A 26,679-nucleotide genomic window follows, 5' to 3' on the forward strand; every position below is an offset into this window, starting at 1 on the left:
TTCTCCACTTTTATTCGGAGCCCCATGAATTCATTGCCTAGTGCTGTTCATGTGTCCACCACCTTCGAGTCTGGAGCCCCGCGAATTGATTGCCTAGCGTTTTTCGCCAATTCTCCATTCTCCACTTTTATTCGGAGCCCCATGAATTCATTGCCTAGCGCTGTTCATGCATCCTCTACCAACGAGTCTGGAGCCCCATGAATTCATTGCCTAGCGCTGTTCGCCAATTCTCCATTCTCCACTTTTATTCAGAGCCCCATGAATTCAGTGCCTAGCGCTGTTCATGTGTCCTCCACCTTCGAGTCTGGAGCCCCGCAAATTGATTGCCTAGCGCTGTTCGCCAATTCTCCATTCTCCACTTTTATTCGGAGCCCCATGAATTCATTGCCTAGCGCTGTTCATGTGTCCTCCACCTTCGAGTGTGGAGCCCCGCGAATTGATTGCCTAGCGCTGTTCGCCAATTCTCCATTCTCCACTTTTATTCGAAGCCCCATGAATTCATTGCCTAGCGCTGTTCATGTGTCCTCCACCTTCGAGTCTGTAGCCCCGCGAATTGATTGCCTAGCGCTGTTCGCCAATTCTCCATTCTCCACTTTTATTCGGAGCCCCATGAATTCATTGCCTAGCACTGTTCATGTGTCCTCCACCATCGAGTCTGGAGCCCCGCGAATTGATTGCCTAGCGCTGTTTTCCAATTCTCCATTCTCCACTTTTATTCGGAGCCCCATGAATTCATTGGCTAACGCTGTTCATGTGTCCTCCACCATCGAGTCTGGAGCCCCGCGAATTGATTGCCTAGTGCTGTTCGCCAATTCTCCATTCTTCAATCTTATTCGGAGACCCATGAATTCATTGCCTAGCGCTGTTCATGTGTCCTCCGTTATCAAGCACGAAGCCTCTGGTGACTGGGAAATATGGTTTTTTGTTATTTTCCCGATCGGTTCCTTCGCCAAACATGTGTATATGTGTATATTATGTTATCGGTGTTCTTTGTTGTTTGTGTTTGTTTTGTGTTGTGCAGAGAAAGAAGAAGGAGAGACGAGAGTCGTCATGGACTAATCACGGAAAGGGCAAGACGGACGAAATCAGTGTCTTATCTTTGCTTTCCTCTTATCTCCGATAAAAGGTAAGTAAAGAGGGGCAACTCTCATACCCTAATTTCGTCCGGGGATTATTACTTGATAACATGCAACCTTTGGTTTGCCGCTTTGAGATACTTGGCATCCTTTGTTGCACAATATGTGAAGTCCCGAGACGTGTCGGAAATCAAAAGGAAGCAAGCTTACGCGATCCGTGAAATTCCGTAATGTGGCGGAAATCGAAAAGAGGTATTTTTGCGCAATCCGTGAGTTTTCGTAACTTCTTTGAAAGCTAAAAAAGAGTAAATACATAATCCGTAAGGATTCATAACCTTGCGGAAGGAAAATAAGTATCGTTATGAAATTCGTAAAGTTTCGTAACGTTACGGAAAAAGAATTACAAAAAAGGTAAAGGGGGTGCATTTAGTAAAAAGGGGGGTACAAATAGCAATTAGGCCCACTTGGGCCTTCCAGTTTCTTCCTCCAGAAGGCGGTTGCTTCTGGAGGAAGCAACCTTGCTCGCCTGGGCGAGCTGGGTGGCAAGCTCCTCCCCTATTTTGCTATAAATAGGGGAAGGAGTGAAGAGGAAAGGGGTTTAGCCTTCTTGACACTTCTTATTCTCTCGAAATTGCTGAGGAAAATTGTTTCCGTGAAGAAAATCCAAGCCGAGGCGCTTCCGTAACGTTTCTGTAACGTTTCCATGAGTAATTACGCGAAGATTTTCAACCGTTCTTCGACATTCATCTTTCGTTCTTCGTTTTCTTCGGTCTTCAACTGGTAAGTACCCCAAACCGAGTTTTTCAATTCATTCTATGTACCCGTGGTGGTCCACATTTTGTTTCATGTATTTTTATTCTTGTTTTCATTTACTTTTCGTACCCCCTTTTGACGTGCTTCAGTCATTTATTTAAGCCATTTCTCGCCTAATCAAAAAATAAAAATAAATTTCCACCGATCATTTGATTTGTAATATCCATTAATTTCTGTTAAAAAGAATTCCGACCGTTCGGTCGTGCCGTAACCACGTTGGTAATCAAAAAAGAGGTAAAATAATAATATAATAATCAAAAAATACATTTTAGTAAAATAAAGCGAAAAAATCAATCGGACGTTTTTCTCTTTGGGATTTCTCATTCTTAATCGAATTGACTAATAACTAAAGTGAAACTAAGGCTAAAATCATCTCACCTAGTCAAACTCGTCCACAAAAAAGGTCACTAAATGGGGTTTGAATGTTTATCATTTCAGTTTTCCTTATCAAGTAAATGGATCATTTTTAAGGTCCAACGCCTTAAAATGATCACTTTTTAAAGTAAAAAGAATCACTTGATTCACCCTTAAGAAAAAACTACGTAGGTCTGATTTCCTCTTCGATGGAGGATACGTAGGAGCAAGAGCCCCGCTTTTGTTGACCTCAAAAATAAAAAGAAAATAAAAGTTAAGATAACACAATTCCCACAATTCTAAAAAATAGGTTGTTGTCCTTCGAGACAAACGTAAGAGGTGTTAATATCTTCCTCGAACGTAAATACAACTCCCGAACTTAGAATTTTCATTTTTGACCGGTTTCCTTCGATTTTTCCGACGTTTTCCACAAATAAACATTGGTGGTGACTCCGCGCATCTTTCCTCCTTTGGAAAGCGCACCCGTGAGCCTCGCCTCGCTCGCCCGCAAAAGGGCATGTTGCAACAATTTGCTTATAAAAAAATGAAAGTATTTTTTATATACATTCACCAAACAACGCACCATTACTTAAGTGAATACATACATACATACATATATATATAGGTATAGTAACTCAGTACATATCATTCACATAATGGAAAGTAAATTTGTTCATACATATAATTAAATTTGTGATTTACATCCTCAATTCAACAAAAAGAATAATGGAACCAGCTATGGAGGAGTTGATTAACAAAACATAACTCTCTCCCAAAATAATCCCAACGTCATCACTTCGGCTCGACGGCTCCACAAAAGAATCTCACTTCTCGTACTCTACTACTGCATTCTGCTCCCACAAACAAAGGTTCACGATTATCACAGGTACCAACCACACAATACAAAAATTGCGAGGGGTAAGTTTATTATAAAATAAATTAATAAAAAAATCAAATAACCACAATTATAGTAAGAAAACATTAACAATTAACACAAGCTTACACAAACATTCACTAGTACAACACACACTCAACAAATAGTCATCATCAGTCCATAGTTCCAATCAATCATGCTCAGTATGATGCATGCACCTAATCTCAACTCTCAAATGCAATGTGGTACCATCCCCAAGCAAATAGCCTAAGCGTGTCCGCACGACACTCTCACTTAGGAAAACTAGGCAATAAGTGTCAAGGTCACCATGTCGTGCACAGGCAACTCCCCCCCCCCCCCCCCCCACGATGATTAGCCTAAGTCTCAAGGGAGTTCTAAACCGAGTGACATGCCCCCAAGTACAAGTATTTCTCCTCATGAGAACCTACAAGTACTTACTGACAAAGTTTATACTATTTCCATGTCATATGAAGTATGAAACATGGGCACCATCAATGCACTGACCGTGGATAATTAAAGATTCAAAGTCATCCCCTCCAGAGATGCTTAAAACTCTTTAACCACTCTATTTCCCCCACTAGGGATATCCAACAAGGTCACTGCACCCTCCATGTACATACACAACATACAACATATGAAACATGGGCACCATCAATGCACTGACCGTGGATAATTAAAGATTCTAAGCCATCCCCCTCCAGAGATGCTTAAAACTCTTTAACCACTCTATTTCCCCCACTAGGGATATCCAACAAGGTCACTGCACCCCCCATGTACATACACAACATACAACGTATGAAACATGGACACCATCAATGCACTGATCGTGGATAATTAAAGATTGTAACCCATCCCCCTCTAGAGATGCTTAAAACTCTTTAACCACTCTATTTCCCCCACTAGGGATATCCAACAAGGTCATTGCACCCCCCATGTACATACACAACATACAACGTATGAAACATGGGCACCATTAATGCACTGACCATGGATAATTAAAGATTCTAAGTCATCCCCCTCCAGAGATGCTTAAGATTCTTTAACCACTCTGTTTCCCCCACCAGGGATATCCACAAGGTCACTGCACCCCCATGTACATACACAACATAACATCATCACAATGCATTTTCAACATCATCAACATTTCATCTCAATATCATTCTCAACATCAACATCATCTCATATTAACATAATCATCAATAACAACATTAACTCATATTGACATAATCATCAACAACAACATCATCTCAAATCAATATTATCATAAACATCAACGTCACCTCATATCAATTAATGTCATCAACAGAAATATCATTAGTAAGTCACACTCCACATATACATATATAGTTCATGCCTGAGATTCACACTCTCCAGGTCTTCAGACAACACAAGTCTAATAGGAACAATAATGTTATTCATCAATAATAAATATATCGCATCCCATTAGTCAAAAACATTGTTTTCTTGAAAACCAGCATGCAACAGGGACATGCATACATCCCCATAGTTAGGTTCCTTGACCCCAACTATGGTATTAAAAACTGTAAACAATAATAAACTCCCCTCACCTATCGTGAGCTCTACGTCAGTTTCTCTTTGCGTCGCTCAGGTACCTCTCTCGTTCACGTTCGTCAGTCCAAAAGCAAGGTTTTATATACCAAATTGAAGGAAATTTAGTATAGATTTCAGAAACAAGGTTAATGACAACATTCGGAGTCAAATACCTCTATCAAAACATAAAGGGCTGAGGGGTATTTAAGATTCTACTAAAAAGAGACATCATTTTAAAATTCCGATCATGCCAATGTGACCCGGGTTCAGTGAAGGTCATTGTTTGACCAGAATACTTGTTTACTCCCTCTTCCAAATTGGTATTACTTGTTTTTATATGGGAGTGGTCTTACCGGCAAGCGCACCGGGTCACCAAGTAAAATAATTAAAACGGAATGAACTGAGTATCGAACACAGGGAACTTGTTCATTTAGCAAAGTTTTGTTAAGTAAGCAGACATTTGCAAACAAAAATTAATGATTGTGAATTAAAGTAAAAGTATGTTCTATCCTAAGTAAAAGCAATAAACAAGAACAAGTAAGTGTGAAAATAGATATCTAAAGGCGTTGGGTCCTCCTACTGAGTAAGTTGATGCAATTAAAGATGTTTCTCTAATTAAAGATGTTCCTGTGTTCTATGCTGAGGACAAAAATATGAAACACCGATTCCTCCAGAGTTTGGACTAATTTAAATCAAACTTCGTTCGTAGATCCCTCTTGTTGAACTTAGCCTAATTTAAACAGCATTATACTCACAACATAATAAAGAAAACTAAAACTCTGCACACTATCCCTAGCAATGCAGTTATTCAGTCCTTGCTCTATCAATTCTAAGGAAACAGTACATTTCCCAATGCTAAAGTCCCTAACAACACACACAAATGGGTGATCAAGCCACAAGCATGCATACAATAAGCATAGATAGAAGCAGTGAACACATAAAACAACCTTAATTAAATATGAAAAAGAGTTTACATCAACTACTCAATAAGAATCCCCAATTGAGGGTTTTAGCCTTTCATGGCAAGAAAGCTCCTTTTACATTGAATAAGAGGAATCAAGAGAAATTGCTTGCTTACAAAGGAGTAGGGATGTCTCCTCCACCTCTAGGAATCTCACAATCACTCAAAAACTCACTAATCTCCCTAAAAGATGAAAACTTGGCCCCTTGCTCTGCTCTACGCTCTCTCTGAAATTCAAACTCTTTAGGCCTCTGAGTAGTGAACAGTTCTCTTGGCTCCCCCCCCCCCCCTCAATTTTGTGCACATCAGGCTTAAAAAGGACTTCCTGATCTTGACGTCGCGCTTAGCACGAGTAAGTGAATTTGAGCTTAGCACCAATCTCGCGCTAAGCCTGGAAAGCGACAAACAACTCGCTTAGTGAGTTGATAATGCGCTAAGCGCGTGCTTGCGTAGCAGATGTCTTTCCAGATTCCCTTTTACTTGCAAAGTGTGCTGGTGCTAGGATTTCCCGTTGATGCTCGCTAAGCGCATTGAGCTCTCTGAGCGCGATGACTCCTTTGGCACTTCTTCAAAATAGCTCTTTTTTGCCTGAAATTAAAGAAAATTTAACATTAATTCCATGTAAAGAGGCTTCTACTGAGCAGAGATCAAAATAAAGCAATTTTATTTACAATCCTACCAAAAAGAACCATAAATTGGGGAATTTATATACATTTTGGAAAAATTTTCTATACAAAAGTTAGTTGTAAACAACGACTAACAGTTACAAAAATAACATCAATGTTATAAAAAGATAACTTTTACAATGTCTCATTCTCAAGGGTTTTTCAAAGAAAGTGTAAAAACATCTTATTACAATACCCAACACACAAGAGACACTAAGAGGAACTCAAACTAACTAGGAGAAGGGGTTAGAAGTCAAGATTACCTAAGAGAAGCTTTGAAATGGAGGATTGGGGGAATTTTCTCCACCAAATCCTTGAGGAGGATTCCGCTTAGATTAAAGTGTTCCTCTAGGTGTGGAGGTTCAGCGGCAAGCAACAGCGGCTCGTAGCAGCCACCGGTGGTCGTGGGTGGTGGAGAAAGAGGTGTTAGGCTTTGGGTGGCGTTTTGGAGAAGACGAGAGTGAAAAATCGTGTTTTTCATGCCGAGGAACGTATTTATAATCTGCAGATCTCGCTTAGCAAGCTCATCTCGCTAAGAGGGAGTCCACTTTTTCACTTAGTGAGACAATTCATGCTTAGCGCAACTCCCTCTGCACTAAGGCTCGCTCAACGCAATTCTCTCACGGGTTGGAATTGCGCTTAGCACGCCCTTCTCGCTTAGCAAGACATCAAAAATTGTTATTTTCAAAATCCCAATGGTCATACTATGAAAAGATTTCTTAGGAAGCTCCAGACAAAATTTGAAGATGATCCAACGGTTAACAAATCCAAGATCTTGATTTTACTAAAATAGGTTTGGGTAAAATTTGAAATCTCATAATTTCAACTTAGTTCAGCAAAACTCCACATAACTCAACATCCACATCAAGAAATTCACACATGACTAATTCAAGTCATACCTCAACTCATTCAAGTCAACCATATAGTCAAATAACACGATAAATACAATTAAACAATGATTTATAACTAGTAATATTTCAAGGTGTTATAGTGATCCTCTTCTCAGTACGAATGAAGTGGTATTAGACGTCAATGTGCTTAGTCCTTTCATGATGGACTTGATCATTGGCTAAATAGATTGCACTCAAATTATTACAGAAAAGGATAGCTTTATCCTAAGGAAGCCAAAGATTGTTGATAAGACCCTTTAACCAGATACCTTCCTTCGTTGCTTTTGCCAAAGCCATATATATTTTCCTCTTTTTTTGACAAAGCAGTTGTAGGCTTAAGTGTAGCCTTGCAACTAACAAGAAAATTGCCGATTGTGAAAGCATAACTTGTCATAGATCTCCTTGCATCTAAATCCGCAACATAATTAGAATTTGAATATCCGACAAGTGCACAAGATGTGACCTTGGTAGATGAGTCCAATATTTATTGTACCCTTGAGGTACCTAAATATTTGTTTGACTACTTACCACACTGACTACTTGTGCTTCATCTAGCCTTGTGCATACCAAGGCATACATAAGACTTCCAATTGCATGAGTATAAGGAACATGAGACATATATTCCTTTTCTGATTCTGATTGAGTTGCATTGAGTTCAAAGAGATGAATGGACATTGTCAAAGGAGTACACATAGATTTTGTTATTGTCATCCCAAAGCGATTCAACACTTTCTAAATGTATTCCTTATGACATAAGAAAGGCTTATTTTGAGCATGATCCCTCCTAATTTCCATGCCCAAAATCTTTTCAACTGCTCCCATATCTTTCGTCTAAAATTCAAGGCTAAGTAGTGACTTCAATTTCTAAATTTCAAATTTGTCTTGGGATGCAATAGTCATGCCCTCCACATAGAGAAACAAATAGATGTATGAACCATTCTCCACCTTACTATGATAAACCAATCATAAAGACTTTTGTTGTACCCATGAGAGACAATAAACTAAACTGGTTGAATCTCTTGTACCATTGTCTGGGTGATTGCTTTAGTCCATAGCGAGACTTTTTCAACCTACTGACATAATCTTCCTTTCCTTGCACCTCAAAAACTTCTAGTTGTTTCATCATAATTTATTCCTCCAATCACAACCCCTTTTACATGAGGGGGTTTGATGGTCATGGTTGCTTAAAAATCTGACCCAAAATAAATATGGATAGACTTTGCCTTGCGCTTGTCTTGGTTTTTAGGAGAGGGTGAGTCAGAAGTCTAACTTTCAAAGGTGGATAAGTTAGAAAGGTTTTTGATTGTAATGGTTTTGTTTTTAGCCATATCTTAGGAAAGGTTACAAGAACAGAGAGTAGAGGAAAAAAGTGTTTGAAAAGAGAGAGAGAGAGAGAGAGGGAGAAAGTTTGAGAGAAAAAGGTAAGAGTAAAAAAAATTCATAGTTCCCTTTTATATAGTATGAGTAGGAGAGAGAAAAGAAAATAGAAAAAAAAAAAGAAATATTTTAAAAGGTAAATAAAGCATAAACTAGCTGTTGTGCACAACGGATAGTTTTCTCATAAAGCATTTGGCCAAAAACATCAATAATCCCAATTTGATCAAGCAAAACACACGATCATAAAAGCAATCAAACATGACTAACACCCAAGCAATTGTTTCATATAAAACAAAATAAATGCACAAAACTTCATGCATTAACTAAAGACCAGTCATACATTTAACATTAATTCAGGATTTAAGAAACTTGAAATTGTCTTTAATCAAGGGTTTAGTGAGAATGTCATGTAATTGAATCTTGGTTTCAATGGATTTCAATTTGGTATTCCTTTTATGAGCATGATCTTTGGTGAAATGATGTTTAATATCTATGTGCTTGGACCTTGAATGTTGGATTGGATTTTTTTGATAGATTTTATAGCACTTGTGTTGTCACAATAGATGTTAATATTCATCTATTCCAATGAATAATCCAACATTTGTTGCTTGAATCAAATGATTTAAGAGCAACAAGCAGTTGTTGAGATTGATAGGGTAATTATGATATATTTCTTAGATGGCCAAGAAACCACTGATTTTACAATGAATTGATAGGCATCACTGGTGCTCTTCCTTTCTACTTTATCACCGATAAAATTAGCATCACAATAGCCTACAAGATCAAACTTTGACCCTTTCTCAATCCATAGGCCATGATTAGTAGTTCCAACAAGGTACCTTAAAATTCTCTTAATTTTAGTAACATGAGAAACTTTTGGACAAGATTGAAATCTTGCAGAAAGACACACAACAAATACAATATATGGTCTACTAGCAATTAAATACAATTAAGGAACCAATTCTACCTATGTACTCTTTCTCTAGAGTATTATTACCTTTCTCATCCCAATCAATGGTTATGGAAGGATACATAGGGGTAGTCATAGGTCTAGCTTCATCCATTCTGAACTTCATCAGTAGGTCCTTTGTGTATTTCTCTTGGTAGATGAATATCCCATGATCTTTCTGAATGATTTGAAGCCCTAGGAAGAACTTTAGCTCACCCAGTATACTCATTTAAAATTCACCTTTCATTAGATAAAAAACTCCTTGCACATCCTTTCTAAGGTTACACCAAAGATTATGTCATCTACATAAATCTTTTTCTGAGCCTTTTTGAATAGTGTAGCGTCCATTATTCCTATGGTGAATCCATTCTAAACAAGGAATGAGCTCAAGCTTTCATGCCAATCTCTTGGAGCTTATTTTAATCCATATAGAGCTTTAACAAGATTGTACACATGTTAAGTTTTTTTTCTTATCTTCAAATTCAGATGGTTGCTTCACATTAACCTCTTCATATATGAACCCATTCAAAAATGCACTCTTGACATCCATCTGATACAATTTGATGTCTTTGTGTGTTGCATAGGCTAAGAGTATTCTGATAACTTCAAGTCTTGCTACTGGTGTAAAGGTTTCCTCATAGTCAATCTCTTCTAGTTGATTGTACCCTTGAGCAACCATTATATCCTTGTTTTTTACCACTTCTCCTTTTTCATTGAGCTTGTTTTTTTAGCACCCACTTGGTTCCAATCAGTGACTGATTCTTAAGAAGGAGAACAAGATTCCAGACCTTGTTCTTAGCGAATTGACTCAGTTCTTCTTCCATAGCAGTCACCTAAGAATCTTCATCCAGTGCTTCACCAATATTTTTAGGCATAATGGTTGAGAAAAAAACCAATATTCTTCTTTCTCTGTTCAGATAGGCTTTTGTTTTGACTCCAAAAGATGTCTCTCCAATGATTAGATTTTGAGGATGTGAAGAAACAAATCTCCAGTCTCTAAGCATATCAACTTCTATTTTCTGTTTTGAGCTTTGCCTTTCTGAGCTACCTTAGAAAGATCTTGTTCTCTTTTCTTTAGGCTTTACAAGCAAGGTGCAGTGTTCTGAGTATACTTGCTGATCTTTTTTCTTTCTAGTTCTTCTTCTAGATATGCAATCCTTTTATTCTCAAGTGTATTATCATGTTCATTAAACACAACATGCATATTTTCTTCTACAACTAAAGTTCAAAGGTTGTAGATTCTGTATGCTTTAGAAGATAGACACCAAGAAAAATTGCTTTGTCTGATTTCTCATCAAACTTCCCAAGGTTGTCTTTGTTGTTTAAAATATAGCATGTACAACCAAAAATGTGGAAGTATGATACACTTGGTTTTCCTTCTTTCCAAAGTTCATAAGGAGTCTTGTTCATAACCTTTTTGATAGAATGTAACAAGCTGTACTAGTAGCTTCTACCCAAAAATAATTTTATTTACCAGACTCACTAATAACTTTTCTAGCCATCTCTTGTAAGGATCTATTTTTCTTTTCCATAAAACCACTTTGTTGAGGTGTTCTTGGACAAGAAAAGTTGTGGGAGATGTCATTTGCACCAAAGTAATTTTTAAAGAAAGCTTTTTCAAATTGTCCCTCATGATTACTCCTTACAGAGACAATTTTCAAATTCTTTTTCATTTTGAACTTTCTTATGTGAAAGGAATAAAACCCATGTGAATCTAGAGAAGTCATCGACTATCACAAATCCATATCTTTTCCCACTCAGGCTAAGTGTTTTGGTTGGTCCAAATATGTCAATATGTAGTAACTCTAGGACTTTATGGGATAATACTGCACTTTTAGAGTGTAAACTATATTTGGTGTTTTTACCCTTGACACAAGCATCACAAATTTTGTCTTTGTCATACTTAATGTTTGGTAGGCTTCTTACTAGGTTGTGTTTAGAAAGCTTAGAAAGGGTTTTCATGTTAAGGTGGCCTACCCTTTTGTGCCATAGCCACTTATCAATTTCAAAGGCTGCTAAACAATATTGGCTTGGTAAATATTCTAGACATATCCTATAGAGGTTTCTCTCCCTTGTACCAAAGAATAGAACATTTCATGTTGATGCTTCTTTAATCAGACAAGCATTGGGTTCAAATTTAACTTCATAGCCTTTGTCACACAATTGGCTTATGCTTAGAAGATTATGTTTCAACCTTTTACATAATAAACATTTTCAATTTAAGAAGAGTTTGGTTTACCTATTTTACCTAACTTCTTTGATGAAGGCTTTTCTGTTATCTTCAAAAGCAAGAAACCCTTCATCCTTTCTCTTCTCAAGGCAAAGGAATTTGCTTTTGTCTTCTGTCATATGCTTGGAACATCCATTGTCCAATAACCACAACTTTTTCCTCTTGTTGTGGAGTATACATTCCTACATCAGAAGGTAGCAAGATCTTAGGTACCTACAATTTCTTAGGTCTTTGTGTGTTAGTCACCTTTTTGAAGGGAATGTTATTTTTTCTGTAACATTTTGAGGTCTAGCGTCTCCATCTGTTATAGTTGGAGCATTTCCTTTTGGCCTTTTTGACTTTGTTAGGCTTTTGAAAAACTTTCTTAGAATTCTTTTTGAAGCCTAAACTAGTTCTATCATAAAAAATCCTTTGGATTCTAATTAACATTATCTAAGTGTTTTGTTCCAGCTACAAAGTTAGCTAAATCTTTTGAAAGTTTCTCAAATTTTTCTTTCAAAACTTTGTTTTCATTTTTAATTTGAGTTTGATTAAAAGAGACTACTCCTTTTGTAGTTGTCTTTCTTCTCAGTTTTAATTGTCCAAAAAGATTGAAATGATATTCATACAGACAATAGTTTTTTTTTTTAAAAGCATTTCATTGTCTATTCTAAGTTTCTCATTTTCTTTATGAGCATTAGAAAGCTGCTATTTCACATAAGCACATTTTTGAGTTAAAATATGAGAATCATTGAGTAAGTTGGAGGGTGCCCTTAGAAATATAGGTGACAATAATAATGGCCATGTGTAAGGCTTAATGGATTTGGATCCTCTCCAATCATAAATAATTGGAGAGTCTACAATTAGACAAAAGGAAATTGTTCTTGTTTGTCAAATTCTTTTCAGGCCCATGGGCTAAGTTTCCACTTATCTTTGTACATATTAGATTAAGGTTTTATTATTTTTGGGCCTTGTATTTAGGGCTCCATAATGTAGGTAGGGCACCCTAGAAATGTAGGATTTTTCAGCCCTTATATTTTAGTCATAGTAATTGTCACATTATGTTCTAAGTTTGTGTTGAATTTTGATTTTGTTGATTGAATTCTAGATACATTTGTACATGTATTCTTGTCATTCTTAGCCTATCTTTTGAATTTTGAGTCTAATTCATGCATGTTATTTAGTTCATAACATGTTCTAAATCAACTCCTAGAAGTAGTCTTGTTGTTGAACTTTGTTTTGTTTTCTAAGTTTCCTATATGATGCCTATGAAGAAATTGAGTTGTGGTGCTGAGTTGTGGCTGGATTTGTGAATCAAAATAAGTCTTAAGCTCTCTTGAATTGTGTTATTCAAGACATTTGAGCATAAACAAACACAAATTGTAATTATCCAAGCAAGCAACATAAACATTACTCTTGATTTCTAGGTTGAATTCGCTGGTGCTGACAACTTGAACATATGAATTTGTAAAAATTACTGGAAATTGGTCACTTCTAATTTTGAACTGAAATATTTACTGAATTTTCTAGACATCAGGAAAAAAATAAAAAAAAAAGAACCAAGTGATTTGGATAAAAGGAAAAAAATACTAAAAATCACATAATTTGGCAGGAAAAGTCAGTGTCTAGGAAAAAAAAAGTGAAAGGGAAGCGTACTTGTTGTTTTGGCTCGAAATTTGTTCTATAATTGGTGCCTATTTTATACCAATCATAGTTCTGAAATTTCAATTGAAAATTAGTGTGAAAACAAGTGCCAAAACTAGAGGCTTCTTGAGTCTTATTTTTTTTAGTTTTTTTTACTCTACTCTAAAGCCATTCTTGGTTTCTCTTTGAGTCCTAGCTTGCTTTTGTGTGTTTGTTATTGCTTTAATTGTTGAATAACCTTGAAAATTTGTCTTGTTAAAACTCTATTGGTTTAACTTTCATTTCATTTTTTGGTCTTTGGTTATTGCTTGTCTCTTTGTTTCGTGGTTTGTGAGTTGCCATATAGGGAATTAGAAAGAAGGATTGATGTCATCCCTTGAAGAATTTGAGTCAAGAAGCAAGAGGCCAACCACCTTAAGAGCTATTGGACTAAGAAGCACTCCAAATTGAGTGAATCACCAAAGAGAGCACAACCACAAAAATTAAGGACTCTTTTGTAATTTTGTAACAAAAAGGCCTTTCATTGGAAGTGTGTTGGGAGCCTTCAATAGGTTACCAAACATCCATTTGTGTGTAATAATTTTAGGCAATTTTTCCCTTAGGATAGTGAGTGTTTTGTTAGAAGCCTTAAATGTGGTCATCCAAACACTCTTAGGATCCGCCTAGTTTACATTTCTTGCACTTTAATTTCTTGCTTACTTTCATAGCTTATTTTCTTTACTAATCACGCCTAGTTTATCTTAATATTACATAATACTTTCTTCTTGCTTATCACGCTTATCTAGAGTTCTTTTGAACCCTAGCTTTTACCTTTTGCAAACCCCCAACAAGAAAGAACCACAACTTAGGAACCAACATGAGTCATCATTCATCTAGTGTTAATGGTGAGGGTGCTAGTCATTAGGACCCTCTATCTAGAATCTTAGATCAGTTGAGTTCCCTCAAGTTATGGAAAAAAAAAACGAGAAAGAAAAAAAAAGAAAAAGAGAGGGTATAAATAAATCAAGATGAGAGGGAACAAATAAGGGAAGAAAAAAGAAGAAAAATACAAAAAGAATTAAGGAAAGAAAAACATGCCTCCTATAGTAGTCATAACCCTTGCAAGAGCCTAAGTAAAGAACTTCGTGACTATTATGAAGGAAGGCATATATAGGTCACATCTTAGACCTAACTCCCGTAGGAGAGAAAAGAAAAGAAAGCCTCAAGAAGCTAACATCAACCTCTCATACTTCCATGGGAAGGACAATGTAGAGGCTTAACTAGATTGTGAAATAAAGGTAGAGCAATAACATAAAAGAAAGTCTACTTCAAAATCTTATGGCCCTCACTCTTATCCAAAGAAAGACCAAGGTCAAGGAATCTTAGGGGCGGCACCTTCTAAGCCCAAAGATAATAAGGGGGAGACAATAGAAAAGCAACCCCCTAAGGCTAGTATGCAAGAGAAGACTAGCTCTATAAAGTTGATACAATCCTATCCTGTAAGGGCATTGGGTAGAAGACTCCAAGTAGATTGGGCTAGAGATCCAAGGGGAGGCCCTAGGGTTCTCATGAGCCTTAGGGTAGATTTCGAGCCCATGGGCTAAGTATGAGCCCACTTATCTTTGTAAATATTAGAATAGGTTTTTCCTTCGTCTGGGCCTTGTATTTTGGCCATTCTAGTAGTATAGGGTTTTAGCCTTGTATTTCGGGGCATTTTGAGTAGTCTTTGTAGTAAGGACTTTTTTTGTATTTTTTCCTTTTATCCAAATCAATTGTTTTTTTTTTATAACTTTTTTCCAGATGTCTAGAAAAATCAGTAAAAATTTCAGCTCAAAATTCGAAGTAACCAATTCTTAGTAATTTTTACAAGTTTGTATGTCCAAGCTGCCAGCACCAGCGATTTTTTTTAAGCATGGTATATTGATTGCCTTGGGCTTACTTTCAACCCTCTTATGTATGTTGAACTCACTAGGATTGTTTACCAAAGTTTTAGGAGTTCAATATTCACTTAGGATCAACATTTCAGCCAGCAATTCAATCACCAAAACTCAAATTCACAATAGACACAATCATAAGGAAACCTAAAAGTTCAAGAAAAGGTTCACAATCAAATACTCTCTAAGAATTTTGCGTGAACATGTTAAGGACTAATTAACATGAAAGATTTGACTCAAATCAAATAATAGGCTAAAAGAATTTCATACACTCATGAACAAATGAGTTAGACAAAGAAACAAGAAAATAAAATTCAGCACAACATAAGAAATCTTATGTGACAAGTTTCATGACTAGACATGACTTCTATGACAAAACTATGATAGGTGAACAAGTCACTCTAGATTTTTGAGGTTTTCTTCTACTTATTTTTGTAAGAATTTTATGGTTTAGGTTTCAGCCACAAAAAATAACATGACAAAACTCAAAGGAACCTAAACTCAACACAATTCATGGTTCAAGAACAAGAACAAGAAATTTGAACCATAGAAAATCAAATCTAGCTTTTATAGCAAGTTTAATCGGTGGAAAATCTAAAGAATCATGTTAACAACATTTAGCACAAGACATGTGAGGAGACACATGGAGAAAAATGAAGAAACAACAATGGAAGAGAAGGTAAAGCAAAAAATTAATGGACGTTTAAGGAGCACCTACTTGAAGCTCATGTGCTCTGATTACCACTTGATGGAAACTTGCTTGTGGGGCTTCTATGGAGGCTGGATCTTTGAGCTTCAATGAGGTCCTTTAATGGTGATTTTCCACCATGGAGATGCAGCGGAAGACAAAGGAGAAGAGGTGAGAGGAGGGGCCATCCACTAGGGAATAAGCCATGGAAGAAGGAGCTCCACCACCAAGATGAGCCTTGGATAAGAAGCTTGGAAGGATGCTTCAATGGAGGAAAAGAAAGAGGGAGAGAAAGAGAGAGGGGGGAGTACGAAATTGAAGGAATAAAAGAGGGAGAGAAGTGGAACTTTGAAGTATGTCTCACAAGACTCTCATTCATCAAAGTTACAACAAGTGTTACACATGCTTCTATTTATAGACTAGGTAGCTTCCTTGAGAAGCTTTCTTGAGAAAACTTCCTTGAGAAGTTTCCTTGAGAAGCTAGAGCTTAGCTACACACACCCCTCTCATAACTAAGTTCACCTCCTTGAGAAGCTTCCTTAAGAAGATTCCTAAAGAAGTTAGAGCTTAGCTACACATACCTCTCTAATAGCTAAGCTCACCTCCTTCAGATGAGAAGCTAGAGCTTAGCTACACACCCCCTATAATAGCTAAGCTCACCCCTATGACAAAAAACATGAAAATACAAAAAAAAAAGTCCTTACTACAAAGACTACTCAAAATGCCCCGAAATACAAGGCTAAAACCCTATACTACTAGAATGGCCAAAATTCAAGGCTCAGACGAAGGAAAAACCTATTCTAATATTTACAAAGATAAGCGGGCTCATACTTAGCCCATGGGCTCGAAATCTACCCTAAGGCTCATGAGAACCCTAGGGCCTTCCCTTGGATCTCTAGCCCAATCTACTTGGAGTCTTCTATCCAATGCCCTTGCGGGGTAGGATTGCATCAAAAGTGCTTTAAATGTCTTAGAAGAGGACACATTACTTCTCAATGCCCCACCAAGAAAACCATGATTATGAGGGGTTAAGATATTTATAGTAGCCAAGATGAGACTACTACTTCACCTTCCTCTAGTGAAAGTGAAGAAGCAAAAGGGGAAGAATCTAGTGAAGAAATCTACCCCCAAGAAGAAAGACAACCTTTAATGGTTAAGAAGGAGTGTAAAGAGGTAAGTGTCTCCTCCAAGAGGTTAGCTAAGAAGGAAAATCATTTTTCAATAAAGGCAAACATTAAAGAAACTTCCCCTCTTAGAAAACCTCCACATCTTCTCGTTTGTAAAAAGACACTTGTTAGCACTGCCACACCTCTTGGGCTTGAGATTATTCTTCAAGTAAAGAAGTTGTTGGATAAGGATTTGGTTCGTAAGAGCTTAAATCCTTGTGCTTTGTTGGTGTCCAAAATAGGTATTATGAGGCACCAAATCCCTATGATAGGTAGTATGATGAATGTGTTGAGTGGTGCAACCCTCTTTTGTAAAATCACCCATGCATCCAACATCTTCATGATTCACATACATAGGGACTCATTAGGTAGGTTTGTTCTTATTTTTTGTTTCAATACAAATCTAGGTGCTCATATGAGACACCTTAGGTTTGTCATACTTTTTGGTAGGAGTAATCAACATGAAAATATAAAAAAAAAAGTATATTTTATTGCATTACTTTCCTTAATTTTTTAAATGGTGATCAAGGGATTCCCACGAACCCTAAGAGAATAAAGTTCATTCCTGAGTGGTCCACTCCACCAAGTATAAGAAAAATTTGGGGCTTCCATGACTTAACAAACTTTTACAAAAGGTTTGTCCCATATTTTTCTATACTTGTAGCACCACTCATTGAGTTCTATTGAACCATGTTCCCTCATGGGAAGATGCTCAAAAAATGGGTTTTCAAACCTTACCTTACTCCAACATACCAAACACCACTAATATATATGTTTTTATTCTTTTTATAGGTGTTGAGGAAAGAAGCCCAAAGTTTCAAGAACCCCTGGATTTGAGGTCAAATCCTTTTCAAGGGGGAGGGAATGATGCAATCCTACCCCCCAAGGGCATTGGATAGAAGACTTCAAGAAGATTGGACCAGAGATGCAAGGGAAGGCCCTAGGGTTCTCATGAGCCTTAGGGTAGATTTCGGGCCTATGAGTTAATGATGTGATTCTGACTAGGAGCGGATCACTTGATACAGGCTATAGAGATTTGGATGACGCCACTTCCAGTGAAGGAAGATAAGTCAGGGTAGGCGCTACAAGGATTACCTTGATAAGTTTGAGATTGGTTCAACAAGGAACCCAAAGAGAAGCTCTCACCAAATTTTATGAAAATGCCAAAAGTTCTTTTTATTGAAAACAAAAACCAATACTTATAGTGTATCTGAACAAAAAGATAAAAATAGACATGGGCATTCTAAACAGTTTGGGCCAAAATTACAATAAATAAAAATTATTAATAAAAATAGAACATATTTGGTATGGGCCTTCAAATTAATCTTGGGCTTCAGCAACGATTAATATGCTTAGTGGTGCCTCTACTTCTAGGCCTTCATCCTTCTCCACTTTGACCTTATTAAGTATGCTTGCTACCATTTGTTGGAGGGTATCCACTGACTGTTTGGTCTTACTCCTCGTCATAGGTCCTTGTATTTGAGCAGTTTCAGGATTCTTATCATTCCCTCCTTCTTGGAAAGCATTTGCCCTCAAATGTTCAGAATCATCACCTGCAACAAATGGAGTCAAGTGAGCAACATTAGATGAAGAACTTACTCCATACTCACCTGGAATATCAATCTTGTAAGCATTGTCATTGATCCTCTCTAGTACTTGGAAAGGTCCATATGCTCTAGGTTGAAGTTTGGACTTTCTTTGTTTAGGGAACCTCTCATTCCGCATGTGTACCCAAACCCAATCACCTGGTTCAAGTACCACTTCCTTCCTATTCTTGTTGGCTTGCTTGACATAGCTTTCATTCTTCTTTGCAATTTGAGCCTTCACCTGCACATGCAATCTTTTCACATACTCAACTTTAGCCTGTGCATCCTTATGCTTAAAATTAGAGATGTTAGGTAATGGTAACAAATCAAGAGGAGTCAAGGGATTAAAACCATACACTACTTCGAATGGGGAATGTTGTGTAGTGCTATGTACAACCCTATTGTATGCAAATTCAACATGAGGCATACATTGTTCCCAACTCTTTACATTCTTTTTAATCACAGCTCTAAGAAGAGAAGACAAAGTTCGGTTTACTACTTCCGTTTGGCCATCGGTTTAAGGATGGCAAGTGGTGGAAAAGAGCAGCTTTGTCCCAACCTTACCCCCACAATGTTCTCCAAAAGTGACTAAGGAATTTGGTGTCTCGGTCTGAAACAATGCTTCTTGGTAGTCCGTGAAGACGCACCACTTCCTTGAAAAATAAATCAGCAATATGGCTCGCATCATCATTCTTCTTGTAGGGTATGAAATGTGCCATTTTTGAGAACCTGTCAACCACAACAAAAATAGAGTCCTTACCATTCCTTGTCCGAGGCAAACCTAAAACAAAATCCATAGATAAATCAGTCCAAGGAGATTCAGGAACAAGCAAAGGAGAATAAAGTCCGTGAGGCATGACCCTAGATTTTGAGTGCTTACAAACAATGCACTGTTCACAAAATTTATGCACATCATGTTTCATATGCGGCCAATAGAAATGTTCCTGCAACATGTCTAAAGTCTTTTGAACCCCAAAATGCCCCATTAATCCCCCCGCATGGGCTTCTTTCACAAGCAATCTCCTCATGGACCCTTTAAGCACACATAATCATTTTTCTTTTAAAAAAGTCATTATGTCGAAAGAACCCATTTTGAGCAGAATGCACACATGTAGAATGTTGAGAAGAAAAATATGGATCATGGTCATACAAGTCTTTAATGTGCTCAAACCCAATGAATTTAGTTTCAAGAGTAGAGAATAAGGCATACCTTCTTGAAAGTGCATTAGCAACAACATTGGACTTACCTTTCTTGTACTTGATGACATATTGGAATTGTTCAAGAAATTCCACCCACCTGGCATGTCTCTTGCTCAATTTGCCTTAACCCTTAAGATGCTTCAAGGATTCATGGTCACTATGTATGACAAATTGTTTGGGTAGAAGGTAATGCTGCCAATTTTGTAATGTCCTTACCAACACATACAACTCCTTGTCATATGTGGAATAATTAAGGATAGCCCCATTCAGTTTTTCACTAAAGTAGGCAATGGGATGTACCTCTTGCATTAAAACAGCCCCTATCCCAACCCCAGATGCATCACACTCAATTTCAAAGGATTTGTCAAAATTAGGTAATGCAAGAATTGGTGCATACATCAATTTTTCCTTAAGTGCAGTGAATGCATGTTCTTATTTTTCCCCCCATTTAAATGCTACATTTTTCTTGGAAATCTCAGTAAGAGGTGCTGCCACAGTACTAAAATCCCTAACAAATCTCCTATAGAAACTTGCCAAACTATGAAAGCTTCTTACCTTATCAACAATTTTGGGGGTTGGCCATTCTTGAATGGCTTTCACCTTTTCTTGATCAACCTGTACTCCCTGTGAAATAGCAACAAAACCAAGGAAAACTACATGGTCCATACAGAACACACATTTATCCATGTTAGCATACAAGCTCTCACGCCTAAGGGCCTCTAAAACTTGTCTCAGATGCACAAAATGTTCATCATGGAATTTGCTGTAAATCAAGATATCATCAAAATAAACCACAACAAGTTTTCCTAGAAATTCCCTTAACACATGGTTCATTAATCTCATGAAAGTGCTAGGGGCATTGGTCAGCCCAAAGGGTATAACCAGCCATTCATACAACCCATACTTAGTTTTGAAAGTTGTTTTCCATTCATCCCCCTCTCTAATCCTAATTTGATGGTACTTACTTTTCAAGTCAATTTTAGAGAAAACACAAGCTCCATGCAATTCATCCAACATATCGTCTAGCCTAGGAATAGGATGTCTATACTTTACCGTGATGTTGTTGATGGCCCTGCAGTCTGTGCAAATCCTCCAAGTTCCATCTTTCTTTGGCACTAGAATAACTGGGACGGCACACGGACTCAAGCTTTCTTGGACCCACCTCTTTTGCATGAGGTCTTGCACTTGCTTCTTAATCTCCTCGGTCTCTTGGGGATTGCTTTTGTAAGCTGACCTATTAGGCAATGAAGCTCCTGGAAGGAGGTCAATTTGATGTTCTATGCCTCTTGAGGGTGGCAGTCCATGAGGAATCTCCTTGGGAAAGACATCCTTAAATTCCTGTAATAAGAGTTCAACACTAGGAGAAACATATATAGTTAACTCATTAGAATTATCAGTAGAAATTTTACTGTCTTTGCAATATAGTAAATAGAGTGGCTCACGAGCAAGTAACACTTTCCTTACTTCACTCGCCTTTGCTAAACAATTAAATTTTCTCTCATGTGTATCGCTCTTTCTCTCATGTGTATCACTATTCTTTTTCCTATTCCTCTTTGGTGCTTCACTCTTTTCTGTCTCTTGTTCTCTCTTTTCTCTCATTCTGATTTGGTCATCACACACTTCTCTAGGGGATAGAGGTTTAAGAATAATTTTCTGGTCATGGTGCTGGAAAGAAATCTTATTGGTGAAGCCATCATGCACTGCTTTGGTGTCATACTGCCATGGTCTTCCCAATAGTATATGAGTCGCCTCCATTGGAACCACATCACACAACACCCTATCATTGTATCTTCCAATGGTGAGACACACCTCAACCTGCTGAGTCACCTTTACCTCTTCATCTTCACTAAGCCACTGAAGTCTGTATGGCCTAGGATGGGGCTGAGTATCCAAATTCAGTTTGGACATCAACCGAGAACTTGCAACATTGGTACAACTTCCTCCATCAACAATTAAAGAGCAAAGCTTACCATTAATTGTACATCTGGTGTAGAAAATATTTTCTCTTTGGGTGTCATTTAGTGGCTGCATTTGACTTCCCAAGAGCCTTTTTACCATTAGCATATCACCCTGCATAGCTTCCTCCTCAAGCTCTTCTTCTTCATTGATTTCAGATTCACTGGTGATTTCTCCATTTGACTTCATGATCATGGTCCTCTTGGTTGGACACTCAGAACTAATATGTCCTCTACCAAAGCATTTGAAGCATTTTATGTTTCTGGTCCCAAAGTTGGATGATGAAGCAGAATTATGCTTGGTTTCAGCACTGGACACTACTGACTTTCCATGTGCACTAGATGTATTGCCTCCCTCCTTCTTGGATCTATTGGTCCAGTTCTGGTTGAAATTGTTGGATGAGTTCCTTCTCGCTGCAATTTTCATCTTCAACTGTTGTTCAACCAGGACTGCTTTATGCAGCAACTCATCCAATTCCACATACTCCTGTAATTCAACAACATCTCTAATGTTAGGATTTAGGCCACTCAGAAAACGAGCCATTGTGTCCTCAGTTTCCTCTTCAATGTTAGCCCTCACCAGTGTCATCTTCATCTCCTTGTAGTACTCCTCCACAGTCAAACTTCCCTGGGACAGCCTCTGGAGTTTTTGTCGCATGCTTTCGCTGTAACTAGTTGGGACATACCTCTTTCTCATCACCCTTCTCATCTTTGTTCATGTATCTATCTCCCGCCCCTCTTCTCTCATCATCTTTCTTTGATTTTTATTCCACCAAACAAGGGCATAGTCTGAGAATTCAGCTGCTGCTAACTTCACCTTCTGCTCTTTCGTATAATCATTGCAAGATAATACATGCTCAATTTTCATCTCCCAGTCAAGGTAGGAATCTAGGTCACTCCTACCCTTGAAAGGAGGTACATTGAGTTTTACTCCCTCAATTCTGTTCTGCCCCTCCATTCTGTGTTGCCTGGGTCCAACATTGCCCACTCTATTACCACCATAATGTCTTCCAGTATTCTGATTCAGTTGGTTCTCCAAATCTTCCATTCGTCCATAGAGCTCTTCATTTTTACGGTTCAACAAACGTCGCATTTGTGTAGTCATTGCATCCAATAACAAACGTTGAGATCCATCCAGTTGATGATAATCACCACCACCATCACCAACTCCTGCCATAATAAATTAAGAAGAAAATCTTCTACAGTAATTTAAAAAAAAAAAAAAAGATTCAGGACCTCACCACACTCTACTCATGTGTTTCTCTCTTTGATGGTAGTTCACTCGTGTTTAATGCTCTCAATATAGGCTTTTGTGTGATGTTTTCACTCTTGCCTTTTACCATTCACTCCTTCTTAAGTACCTGGATGAATCAAATTATAACAGGAAAGATAGTATAATTATCACAGACTGAGTAAAAGATTTGATTTGGATAATAGATTAGACTTGATTTGAATAATAGATTAGACTTGATTTGAATAATAGATTAGATTTGATTTGGACAATAGATTAGATTTGATTGGATAATAGATTAGATTTGATTTGGACAACAGATTAAATTTGATTGGATAACAGATTAGATTTGATTTGGATAACAAATTAGATTTGATTTGATTTGAGTAACAAATCTGATTTTATTCGGATAACAAATAGAATAAACAAAGAACAAAGAAGCTACTTAATCACAAAAAAGAAGAGAACAAATTTAACGAAGATGACAAGTAAACTTCAAATGGTCATAACTTTTGCTACGATTGTCCGTTTGAGACCCACTATATATCAAAACGCTCAAAATTCAAAGGAGAATCTAGATAAGGGGATTTGGTACACGATTTTCTGCCAAAAAAAAGCCTCTAACTGCCTCAATTTCGTGTTCAAATATCAAACACCCACTTTTTTTTCTTTATTTTTTTTAAATTTCTGCAACTTTTTTTTATAGTTCTTTCTTTTCAAATTTCTCTAGGATAATTTAGGAAATTTATTCAATAGGCAAATAGGCACATAGATTCAAGAGTCCACTCAACCCCTAAATTCTTCCAATAAGCCAAATTGCCCCCAAACAGAATTGTAACAGAATCTAAAACAAAGTTCAAACAAAATTTTTTTTTGACACAAAGTCTGAAAGATACAAGAAACAAGAACAAGAACGTGACAAGAACAAGAACAAGAACACAAATAACAGAACAAGAACGCAAATAACAGAACAAGAACAAAAACTAGAACGCAACAAGACGCAAACAAGAACAAAACAAGACGCAAACAAGAACGCAAATAATACAACAAGGACAAAACACGAACCTGGACAAATTATAAAGAAAAAGAATAGGATATGATAGAACCTGCATCAAGAGCCGAAGCTCTAATACCAGATGATGTGATCCTGACTAAGAGCGGATCGCTTGATACAGGCTACGGAGATTTGAATGACGTCACTTCCAGTGAAGGAAGATAAGTCAGGGTAGACGCCACAAGGATTACCTTGATAAGTCTGAGATTGGTTCAACAAGGAACCCAGAGAGAAGCTTTCACCAAATTTTATGAAATTGCCAAAAGTTCTTTTATTGAAAACAAAAACCAATGCTTATGGTGTATCTGAACAAAAAGATAAAAATAGACATGGGCCTTCTAAACAGTTTGGACCAAAATTACAATAAATAAAAATTATTAATAAAAATAGAACATATTTGGTATGGGCCTTCAAATTAATCTTGGGCTTCAACAACGATTAATATGTTTAGTGGTGCCTCTACTTCTGGGCCTTCATCCTTCTCCACTTGGACCTTATTAAGTATGTCTGCTACCATTTGGTGGAGGGTATCCACTGACTGCTTGGTCTTACTCCTCGTCATAGGTCCCTGTATTTGAACAGTTTCAGGATTCTTATCAGTTAAGTATGAATCCACTTATCATTGTATATATTAAGGTTTTATTATTTTTGGGCCTTGCATTTAGGACTCCAAAATGTAGGTAAATTACCCTAAAAATGTAAGATTTTTCAGCCCTTGTATTTTAGGGCACCTAGACTAGTTTTTGTATTAGGGGTAGTTTTATAATTTCAAATGCATTAAGTGAATATATGATGTGTGTGTTAGGGAATAAATTTAATTGAATTGGGAGAAGCCCAATCCAATTAAATTTTAGAGGGGAGGTGAGCATTTGCTTGCTACACCTTATTGTCACATCATATAGTCACATTTTGTGTATGTCCTCCATGCTTTACATGCCTCATGACACCTAAGTATACTTAGGGGAGAATTTTGGACTTGATATTGGATTAGTGAACTGAACCATAGCTAAAATTTACTAATCATAATTAGTGAAATTTTGGCTCCAAAATTTGGCTCCACAAATTCAATTTCAAATTTGGCTCCACAAATTCAATTGGAGGGAAATTCAAATTTCTCTCCAATTTTGTGTGACACTTAGACTATAAACAGAGGACATGTTTGTGTATTTTTTGAACTTTGATCATTTGAGAATTACACTTCAAAGTTCAGACCTCATTTGAGGCACAAAATTTCATGTCCCTTCTCTCCCTCTCCCTCCACTCATCTTCTCCTACCTTCGAGCTCTTATCCATGACTTCCTATGGTGGTGAGCTTCTTCTTGACTCATCTTTTCCTTGAGATGACATCTTCAATCATCTTTCTTCCTTCTCCATTTCCCTGCCATTCATCTTCAAGAAGCAAATGATTCCATTGATGAATTTAACAGCCAAATATAACCAAGGATAATTTCTAGACCATTGACCTAGAAAGCTTATACACAACTTGACACAGATACGATACGACACAAAGATAGGATTAATGTAGAAGGAAGAAAGATGATTGTGAAAATAGCAAAATGTTACAATTTGTCATATGGTTATAATATTGCCATTTGTATTGGTATAACAGTTTAAAAAACAAATGTCAAACAAATGTAAAATACAGCTAACAGTATTAGTGAAAGTTATTGTAAAATGTAGTGTCAAACTTAAATATGCATCCACAACTGTTATTTTGAAGTGTGCTTATATGCTTCCTTTGCACTGACCATCCTTCTCTTAATCATTCTTTAAAAGAAAGCAGAGAAACAACTACTACTAGAACAAAATATCAATATCACAAAGAGCAAGTTTCCAACATGATCAACAGGACCACATGGATAAGCAAATTTTCAAATTGAGTTCAATATTACATAAAAGATTATAACAATACAAAGTTCTCCATTGTAGTGTTTAGTATACACACCTAAATAAAATCAAATTCTATACAATATCTTGTATTACTTTAATCCACAACAAAAATAAAACTTAATTATGCCTATTCAATTAGTGCAAAAGGTATTCAACTATTTTCTTTTTTAAATGACAATACATGATTCAACGATAGCCTAAAAATACACATGAAGTGAATCAAAATTAAATCCTCAATTTGTTTCCCTTAAAAGAATCGAATATGATTTTCTGTTTTAGTTTTCTTTATTTTCTACCTTAAACATATTAACAATTATATAGAGGAAATAACACTGACAAAATTACATATAGAAGTAAAAAAGGAATTGGAACCCTAGCAAGAAAATAGAGAAAAACTTACAAGTTGAAAAAGAGAAGAAGAAGAATCCTTTCAAAACCGCACTGTTTTGGAACAAGATGACTGTGTTTTGTTCGGGTTAACGACCACGTTGTGTTGCAAAGAGTGACGACGCAACAACAAAATAAAACGATCGAGAATAACAAAATTTCTAGCAAGACAGTTACATATCTCACAAGTCAGAGCCCATGTACCCTTGAGGTAAGGTTCCTCAC

General features: G+C 37.0%; 1 protein-coding gene across 5 annotated transcripts; it reads right to left on the reverse strand.

Annotated features, from left to right (window-relative positions):
* Window positions 1-5,462: 5,462 nt before the first annotated feature.
* Window positions 5,463-26,607, reverse strand: LOC121174894 (uncharacterized). 5 transcript variants are annotated; one of them, XR_005891498.1, is made up of 3 exons: window positions 26,468-26,595; window positions 25,453-25,555; window positions 24,430-24,745 (listed from the first exon to the last, which is right to left on the reverse strand). XR_005891498.1 is itself a non-coding variant. In XM_041015437.1 (2 exons), the coding sequence occupies exon 2, from the start codon at window positions 22,599-22,601 to the stop codon at window positions 20,370-20,372; it is 2,232 nt and encodes a 743-aa protein (XP_040871371.1). In that variant the 5' UTR covers window positions 22,602-23,253; window positions 26,468-26,594; the 3' UTR covers window positions 20,350-20,369. The 5 variants fall into 5 exon arrangements, 1 of the variants encoding a protein (XP_040871371.1); XR_005891497.1 differs by having other exon boundaries at window positions 24,435-24,745; window positions 25,453-25,566; window positions 26,468-26,607; XR_005891499.1 differs by lacking the exons at window positions 24,430-24,745; window positions 25,453-25,555 and adding an exon at window positions 5,463-6,238 and having other exon boundaries at window positions 26,468-26,585.
* Window positions 26,608-26,679: the final 72 nt, after the last annotated feature.

The sequence above is a fragment of the Glycine max genome, chromosome 1 (assembly GCF_000004515.6).
Source record: "Glycine max cultivar Williams 82 chromosome 1, Glycine_max_v4.0, whole genome shotgun sequence".
Taxonomy (NCBI): Eukaryota; Viridiplantae; Streptophyta; class Magnoliopsida; order Fabales; family Fabaceae; genus Glycine; species Glycine max.